General features: G+C 41.0%; 2 protein-coding genes and 1 long non-coding RNA gene across 3 annotated transcripts in view; 2 read left to right on the forward strand and 1 right to left on the reverse strand.

Annotated features, from left to right (window-relative positions):
* mep1a.1 (meprin A, alpha (PABA peptide hydrolase), tandem duplicate 1) overlaps nucleotides 1-4,472 on the forward strand; it is an 8,789-nt gene extending 4,317 nt beyond the window's left edge. The window contains exons 8-14 of the mRNA XM_034899808.1: nucleotides 115-336; nucleotides 683-829; nucleotides 959-1,174; nucleotides 1,933-2,397; nucleotides 3,485-3,658; nucleotides 4,108-4,176; nucleotides 4,263-4,472. Of these exons, the coding sequence (XP_034755699.1) occupies nucleotides 115-336; nucleotides 683-829; nucleotides 959-1,174; nucleotides 1,933-2,397; nucleotides 3,485-3,658; nucleotides 4,108-4,166 (1,283 nt within the window). The 3' untranslated portion in view covers nucleotides 4,167-4,176; nucleotides 4,263-4,472. The remainder of the gene's footprint in view (nucleotides 1-114; nucleotides 337-682; nucleotides 830-958; nucleotides 1,175-1,932; nucleotides 2,398-3,484; nucleotides 3,659-4,107; nucleotides 4,177-4,262) is intronic.
* Nucleotides 1-7,177, reverse strand: part of LOC117961280 — an 18,718-nt gene extending 11,541 nt beyond the window's left edge. The window contains exon 1 of the long non-coding RNA XR_004660362.1: nucleotides 7,166-7,177. This is a non-coding gene — a long non-coding RNA (uncharacterized LOC117961280). The remainder of the gene's footprint in view (nucleotides 1-7,165) is intronic.
* Nucleotides 6,636-8,649, forward strand: part of mep1a.2 (meprin A, alpha (PABA peptide hydrolase), tandem duplicate 2) — a 9,777-nt gene continuing 7,763 nt past the window's right edge. Inside the window, exons 1-7 of the mRNA XM_034899802.1 lie at nucleotides 6,636-6,765; nucleotides 6,873-6,897; nucleotides 6,981-7,034; nucleotides 7,307-7,344; nucleotides 7,427-7,502; nucleotides 7,604-7,721; nucleotides 7,902-8,077. Coding sequence (XP_034755693.1) covers nucleotides 6,703-6,765; nucleotides 6,873-6,897; nucleotides 6,981-7,034; nucleotides 7,307-7,344; nucleotides 7,427-7,502; nucleotides 7,604-7,721; nucleotides 7,902-8,077 — 550 coding nt within the window. The 5' untranslated portion in view covers nucleotides 6,636-6,702. The remainder of the gene's footprint in view (nucleotides 6,766-6,872; nucleotides 6,898-6,980; nucleotides 7,035-7,306; nucleotides 7,345-7,426; nucleotides 7,503-7,603; nucleotides 7,722-7,901; nucleotides 8,078-8,649) is intronic.

The following is an 8,649-nucleotide window of genomic DNA, read 5'->3' on the forward strand; positions in this document are numbered from 1 at the left end:
ATTATTAAAAGTAATGCTATGAAATTGAATTTTATGAACCTACACTTTGTCTCTGCCTTATTATGGCATTGTGTGTAGGTAGCAATGACTAAATCAACTTCAAACTTCCTGCAGGATTGCAACACAACTTCAACAAATACAACGATGACTACATCACCGATCAAAACACAGCGTATGACTACGAGTCCATCATGCATTACAGGCCGTTCTCCTTCAATAAGAACGAATCCATCCCCACTATCACCACCAAAATCCCAGAGTTCTACAATATCATTGGCCAGTACCTTGACTTCAGCAAGATGGATGTCCTCAGGCTCAACCGGATGTACAACTGCTGTACGTACTGTAGATGTTGCAGGAGTTCATTTCGATGTTGATCTGTTTTTCTCATCAGCGTTTTTAGGGAGTAGGATTCAGTGGGTACCATACACTGTAAAAACAAGTGAAGCCAGTGAAAGTGTTGGCCAATGGGCCAACACTTTGAAATGACTCCAATTGAATTTCTCTTCTTGTTTTCTCTTTTCCTTTCTTACTTGCTCTACACTTGTAAAATAATTGTTTATTTGGTTTAAGCAAAGCAGTTACATATTGCATATAAATGTCAAGACTTTTGCACAAATGCATTCAATAAAAAACACTTGAAACATGACTCTCCATGTTCTCCCCCCTTTCTCTCCCCCAGCTGGTCCTCTCACCCTGCTGGACCAGTGTGCCTTTGAGTACGCCAGCATCTGCGGGATGATCCAGGCCTCCTCTGATGATGCTGACTGGGTTCATACCAAGAGCAGTGTAGGTGCAGAGGATCACACACTGCTGGGAAAATGCAGAGGTCAGAGTTGAATATTGTCTCTTTAAAAATCCTGAATACTGATCATTCTCAGTTCAGAGTGACAGCATGAACAAAAGAGCATAAATGAAGTTGTGTGCTGTAAGAGCTTGTTGTATCTTCACTCTCTAGATGCTGGGTACTTTATGCATTTCAGCACCATGACTGGGAAGCCTCAGGAGTCAGCACTGCTGGAATCCCGAACCCTCTACCCCAAGAGGAAGCTTCAGTGTCTGCAGTTCTTCTACAAGATGACTGGAAGTTCCTTGGACAGGCTGGTGATCTGGGTCAAGCTAGATGACGGCACAGGCACCATACGTAGAATGAAGAAAATACACACCTTTTACGGTATTTATTAAGCGGGCATGTTTGTGAACGGTATGTTATGCTATGTTTCATAACAGCCAGCTGGTCCTAAATAAATACACAGCGTTGCATCAAGGCATTTGTTTTTAGGAGAGTGCCTGGCATTTTAACCTATTTGGCGGACAAATGGCCCTATGAAGGTAACACCAGTGATTGATTGGTAGTGATGGCCAAATGAAGCTCGGTGAACCAGTGTCTTTATTTTCTGAGCCACTAGATTGCGCTCCCTGTTAAGCAAAGGGTTGAGAATACACTGAATTGCAATGCTTCTTCTCTTAAAATTAAGAGTGCCATCTAGTGGGCTCAGAAAATACAGACACTGGTTCACCAAGCTTTATTTGGCCATCACTATTGCCCGGCCAATAAGAATTTGGTTGTACAAGAGCATATTGACCAACCAATCGACCAACCGCCCTGGAGACATCAGCCATACTCAGCATAGCGTAAACACTGGAAACAGGCAGAAAAAACTTCAACAGATCACTATTCTACTTATTAGTGTTTGACACGGCATGCTTTCCCGCTCTACTAGCATTGTGAGTAAAGACCAAACACACTAATGAAAGAGTGATGACTGAAGATGAGGAAACAAATACAAAAGAAAGTGAGATCCAAAAGAACACCTGCATTTACGGCTCAACGACAACGGAATGGAGATCTACGTGATTGTAACTTTAACATACAAATAATATTGCCACACATGATAACATTTGCCATCTCATCCTTTGCCTGTGACACAGCGGATTCTGACCACACCTGGAAGATCGCCCATGTCCCAATGGAGGTAGGGGGAAAATTCCGCTATGCTTTCCAAGCAGTGCGCGGTGATCCCTCTGCATCTGCTGGCGGCATCTACGTCGACGACATCAGCCTCTCTGAGACCCGCTGCCCCAACGCCGTGTGGAGGATCCAGAACTTCTCCAAGATCATGGAAACAGCTGACACCCACACAGTTATCGACAGCCCTCGCTTCTACAGCCCTGAAGGCTATGGTTACGGTGTCCGTATCATGCCATTGACAAGTTACACTGATTACACAGGGAGCTACACCGGGCTGTACTTCCACCTGACCAGCGGGGAAAACGATGCGGTGATGAAGTGGCCAGCTGTAAACAGGCAGGCCACCCTGGTGGTGATGGACCAGGACCCCGACATTAAGCTGAGGATGTCCACCGCGCGCAGCCTCACGACAGATATGAGGATGAGTGAGTACCCTTTGTCACGTATTACAAGAGCGATTCAAATAAAGAAATGGTACAATAAATGGTGGAGTGTAACTAAGTACATTTATTGTACTAAAAGTAGAAATTTATGGTGCTTGTACTTTATTTCTACTACAAGTCTTTTTTCTTTCCATGCCACTTTCTACTTTTACTCTGGAACATTTCAGAGAGAAATACTGTATTTTTTACACCACTACATTAATCGGACAGCTTTAGTTACTTGGTTACTTATTAGGTTTTGGCACACAAAACAAATGTAGTTTAAAAATATGTTTTATTATAAACAAAACTATCCAACAGTATACATGCTCACAAGTCCACCTGAAATGATCAGCTGATTAAACACTTAGTTGATTGACAGAACGGTTTTGATCCTATCCAGTTTCTGAAATCTGAGTATTAAAAGACATTGAGTCCTTTTAATACTTTAAGTACATTTTCCTGATGATACTTACACATGTTTATTAAGTAACATTTTCAATGTAGGTCTCTGAGAAGCTGCCTAGGGCCAAGATTGAATACTTTACTTCCACATAACACCTGCTCATACATATAAACCTCACTAGCACATCGGCCTACACACACACTGGTACTAATTACTGGCACATATGTGCATACTTCACTTATATACTGTACATATGCATACATATCTACTTCCCTTGTATCCATGTATGCACATAAAGTGAAGTAAATGTATGCAAGTGAAGTATATGTATGCACAACTGAATTATGCATGTACTGCACATACTGTGGTTAGTACCAGTATACATGTATGTGGAAGTGAAGTATTCCATTCTGGCCTAGGCGGCTTCTCATACATATGTGTAACAGAGTATTTTTACCATATAGTATTGGTACTTTTACTTAGGTAAAGGGTCTGAGTACTTATTCCACCCCTGCCTCTGATGAATATTAATGTCTTAATCTTTTCGCTAGTACTTCCTAAAACCTTCAACCATGGCCCATCTTTTCCAAAATGAAGGTGCTGGTTGTTCTTTGATGACTTCTTTATCATTGAAGGAGCAGGTTCACTCCTCACACTGCAGCTCTGTGTTTTTGTGTCCTCGAGCATCTGATGGAAAGTTCTTTTGGGACAATCCGTCCAAGGTGGGGAAGTACGACCCTTCCTGCGGCTGCTACAGAGGTGAATCATGGGGCTGGAGGAACTTTGTCAAGCACTTTGACCTCAGGCGGCGCAATTACCTCAAGAACGATGACCTCATCATCTTCATTGACTTTGACGGTTAGTTAATTCAATTTTATTTATAATGTCAAATCATGACAGGCGTTATCTCAGGAAACTTGTCAGATAGAGTAGGTCTAGACCACACTCTATAATTGGGCTGCATGATATGAGGAAATTATCTAATTGTGATCATTTTGGCTGATATTGCGATTGCGATATGATTCACGATATTGGAGGGAATGATGATTTGATTTCTGTAGTCTGTAGACGTCTCTGCAGCACCACGATACTTCATTCGGAAGGATTTAATACATATTTTGCCATTAACAAACTTTGTGCCCCCCCCCGCGATTTGGATATTACACTAGTCCATATCGCGATTTTGATAAAATTGTGATTAATTGTGCAGCCGTACAACGTTGTAACAATGTCTTGTTTTCTTGTTTTATATTGTTTTTTGTTGCAGGCCATGCAGGCTTGACAAGGTATTATTTCTTTGTCCTCAGATATAACATCGCTGATTAAAACAGAAGTTCCCATTAAACCACAGGATTTTCTATCATGATTAACTAGAGGTAAGACATCAGACACTTTTCTATTTCACATATTACATCATTCTTGTATGTGAACTTACTTTGTTTTTTTCATTTGAAATATTCAGATGCAACATATGCAGCTGGGATGAAAAGAACAAGCTGTGAACATGAAGAAAGGATGATACAAAACCAAAATTATAAACCTAATTAAAAAAACTTAAACTGTAAAAGTAAAATACTGACTATAAATAAGCTTTTGACACGCATCATCATTTTGAACACAAAGCCTTTCTCTCATTAACCTTTGTCTTATTAAAAGCTATTGATCTAAGCTATTAAAGGACAGGTGGTGTGTTTCTTTAGGCTTCTTGGGAGTGACCGCTGGAGACCACGAAATTAGAGGAACGGCTGCTTTTAAATTGATAAACTAGTAGTAACATGATTTTCACATGCCCGTGCTTATAGGTTTCTCCAGAGATAAGGTAGAGATAGCTACAGGCTAAAAGGTAAGATAAATGGGCCTACCTGTCACCTCGTTGCCACGGCACTGCTCCGATACGCGTCACTCAGTCAGCTCGGCCTCCGTGGTTGGTTAGTGTTGGTGCTCCACTGACAGTTCCTGCAAAGACGTGGACAAGAACGTTTGTTACAACTTAAAGGGGAAAATATCACTTCACTCAGAAACCTCTCTCTGCTCAAACTCCGGTCTCGCACCTCTTTTGTATAGTCCTTCAAATTCAGGCTTTAATGGCATGAAAGTTTTAATGACAATTTTGCCAAAGGATCAAAATACAATGGCTTCTTAAACTCTTTGGCATGCCCCCCATGCCCTTGTAGGCTTCATTTGTCCCGCCTCCGCGCTACCACGCTCCACCAAAATCAGCTTCCTACATAAGTAGCTAGCCATACGGCTACATTCATGTAAATCAGCTACAGCAAAATGGAGAGATTGTGTAAATGCTTACATAGAAATACCTGATTGATACATTTATTTGATCAAAAGTGAAACAATCTAAGGACAGTGATTCTAACCACTACCACAGCTTCCATTTCAACTGAAAATAACTCTTTACAGGGAATTAAAAGACAGAACATCTCGGCCTCTGGTGCCTCAACTTTGGACTTTGTCTCTTGTAAGTGCCTGACCTTTATGGAAGTGCACCTTTAATATCAACTAAATCCGCTGCGTTGACATTTGATATATGACAGTGCAGTTATAAGACGACATAGGAAGTAACGGAGCTCCTTATCAGGTATTAATGTGTTTTGGCAGACAGATAGAAGGGTCTGCACCTTTTCCCTGTTCTTTGTTTACATCTTTACTCTCTTTTTACACTTTTTACTGCATACCTTGAAGGCATCATCACTCTAATGAATCACTACAGGAGGATTGAATGGAATGTACATGCAGAGGATATGCTTTCATACATGAATAGGCAACACTGTACTGCATTCCAAGATTGCTTCCTGAAGAACACAGAGAGGCCAGAGGCAAGGCAAGGCAGATTCACAATCAGCACATTTCAGCCACAATGCAATTCAAAGTCTTTTACATAAAACCTTTAAGAGCAGTTAAAAACTACGAAGCCCAGAATGACATCCGAAAAAGAAAAAAAGAAAATGGCCACAATATACTAATTTGTGACCATGGAAAACAAATTTGTGGCCTAACTATAAAGTTGGCATGTTCTTATTGGCAATGTAATCAAATCACATCAAAAAAGAAAATGCAAATTACACATTAACATTAGAAATGATGGCCATATAGTGCTCTTAGCACAAGTTTTTGAACAAGGTGAAAATCTGCAGCTTCCTAATCTGGGAAAAAAAGGGCCCAAATCACCTTGATTTATGTAGAATAGTAAAGAAAAGTTAATTAGTTAGGCCTATGGCAGACGTGGACATCTGGACAATAAGTGTTTATAGCAGTCCTATAAGATCTACACGACGTATAGCAGAGGTCTGGATGATGTATAAATATGAGTATAGCATATACAAGATATTTAGCAGATGGCTGAATGATATATAGGTACAGGCATACTGTAAATCATAAGTCGTGGAAACATGGCTGAATGGCCACGGAGCAAAGACTTGGCACAGTGAGAAAACGATCCATACTGTATATTACATTACAACATGGAGTTTAGTTTAGTTCTAACTCTGCAGACAGAAAGTAGACCCGTCCCAGACCACCTGAGAGGTCTGGGTGGTTCCTAATGGAGCAGCAGATCAGATAACAGTTCAGTGCTTTATAAACTATATAAAGCTAACGTCAAACACATTAACAACATAATTGCATGTTTTATAAGACTTAAGATCAGAGCTGATATCAATGACATGTTGATTCTAGTGCCTGTGTACAGGGTCGATCTTATTGCTGTCATTTCTGGTGCATGACATAACAGCTGACAACATGTCAGTTGTATAAGAGGCAGTGAAGAGACGGATGAGACGCCTGTTACTCATTAAACACTTTAATCCTGATCAAAGTTCCCCTCCAGCTGCTGTCTTCAAGGACATGTTCACAGTAACGTGAGAGAATCAGGTTTGTGTCTGGATAACAACATGGGCTCTGGGGACAGTTGGAGGAGAATTGCCGCGCTTATTGGAGTCTTTGTGGTTTTGAAGGTATGTATTATATTATGTGTACAGTATAAGAAGTCTATATGTGTTTAAAATTGAATCTAATTGAGAAACAAAAACAATGATTTGTTGTATCTCTTTTTATGGGCTAGGTGCAAGCCGTTCCAACACGTATCGGTTGGTTCTACTTTACTCATCATATTCAAATAAAACAAATTTTTTTTGTAACTTTTTGCTGTAACAATAAACGTTTCTTCCAGGTGATAATGCAGATGCTGGTGAACTGAGTGACGACATACTTGACATCAATAGAGGTATACTTTTAAAGCAACCCGTTGTCTTCCCGGGCATAGCAGCCCGTGAGCCCATAGAAGCCCTTTTCAAACTTGTGTTGTTTCACCCTCCTGGGTGCAGATAGTACCTGGAGGATAACACGTGTAGGCACCACCGAATGGTTTCATTTTTCGTGCTACTGACGGCTCTCCAAATTTCCAAACAACAGAGCTATGTGTTACATGTGTAATGTATGTGATACATGTGATCATATGCTCAACTGACTGAAAACCATGTGTACTCACTGTTTTAGAGTTAACACACCTGTTTGAAGGAGACATTGCTGTTGACGTGAGTATACAGAGTCGGAGTAGAGATGATGTTTGTCATGAACTTAAAAGCACAGGCTCAATGCTTTCTATGTGTTTTGCAGCCCAGCAGAAATGCAATCCTTGATCAAACAAGAAGATGGAAGTTTCCCATCCCCTATATCCTAACTGATTCTTTAGGTACACTGTTGCCAAAGAATACATTCCCCCCAACATATAATTTGATGAATAGGTACGGTATGTTCTTGTCCTGATTTGGAAATTGATTTCCTTTATTCTAGAACTGAATGCTAAAGGTGTGATCCTCCAGGCTTTTGAGGAATACCGGTTGAGATCCTGTGTGGACTTCAAGCCCTATGAGGGCGAGAGCACTTACATCTCCTTCACCAAGCTGTCTGGGTGAGCTGCATTGGTCCCCGCTGACTCTGCCTCATGAATGATCTCGGGCGTTGCCAAACTTTATGGGCCATGCTGTCAAGTCATCAAAGGCATTGAGATAAGGAGATGTGATGAAATGAACGACAACAGCACCGCAGGTTGATTTAGGTGTCGTCTGAACCTTTCCATTACATCAATCAGATGCTGGTCATATGTTGGAGATGATGGAACAGGCCAGAATGTGTCCATTGGAGCCAGATGTGACACTAAGGCTATTGTGCAGCATGAGCTCCTCCATGCTCTGGGTTTTTACCATGAACAGTCTCGCTCAGATAGAGACGACTATGTCAAAATCTGGTGGGACCAGATCGAAGAAGGTGGGTCACAACTATTTCCCATTTTGTTTTCTTCATGGATGTGGGGCAGGGTTATAGCGAATACTCCAAAGACTAAATCTGGTCGCAGACAGTCACACACAAATATTGTATACTACATCTTGCAATGAGATCACATCAGCTGTGATGCCAATGCGAGCCAGGGGGGGGAGTAGGGGGATCAATAGAGGTCACCAGTGGGGTTTTGGAAGTGAATATTCCATTTATTTTCTATATAGGGATTTTGAATATTAGCCATGATGTCTAAGCCATCCAAGGTAGACTCATCACGAGCTGTGTTTATGCCCCTGTAAAGGCTAGAAGTCTGTACAATATTGTTAATATTTAATTTCCTAATATTTAAGCTCCCAGGCCTAAAACTCACGATATACACATTTTCTGAAACGGCAATAGAGATGTTGAATGGGGAAAGTCCCTTATGGAATCAGCTACTATGGTGACAAAATCTCTCCACAGACAGATGGAAATGTAAACACACACACATACACACAGACACACACACACACAGACACACACACACACACACACACACACACACACACACACACACACAC

Source organism: Etheostoma cragini, chromosome 18, assembly GCF_013103735.1.
Source record: "Etheostoma cragini isolate CJK2018 chromosome 18, CSU_Ecrag_1.0, whole genome shotgun sequence".
In the NCBI taxonomy this organism is placed as follows: Eukaryota; Metazoa; Chordata; class Actinopteri; order Perciformes; family Percidae; genus Etheostoma; species Etheostoma cragini.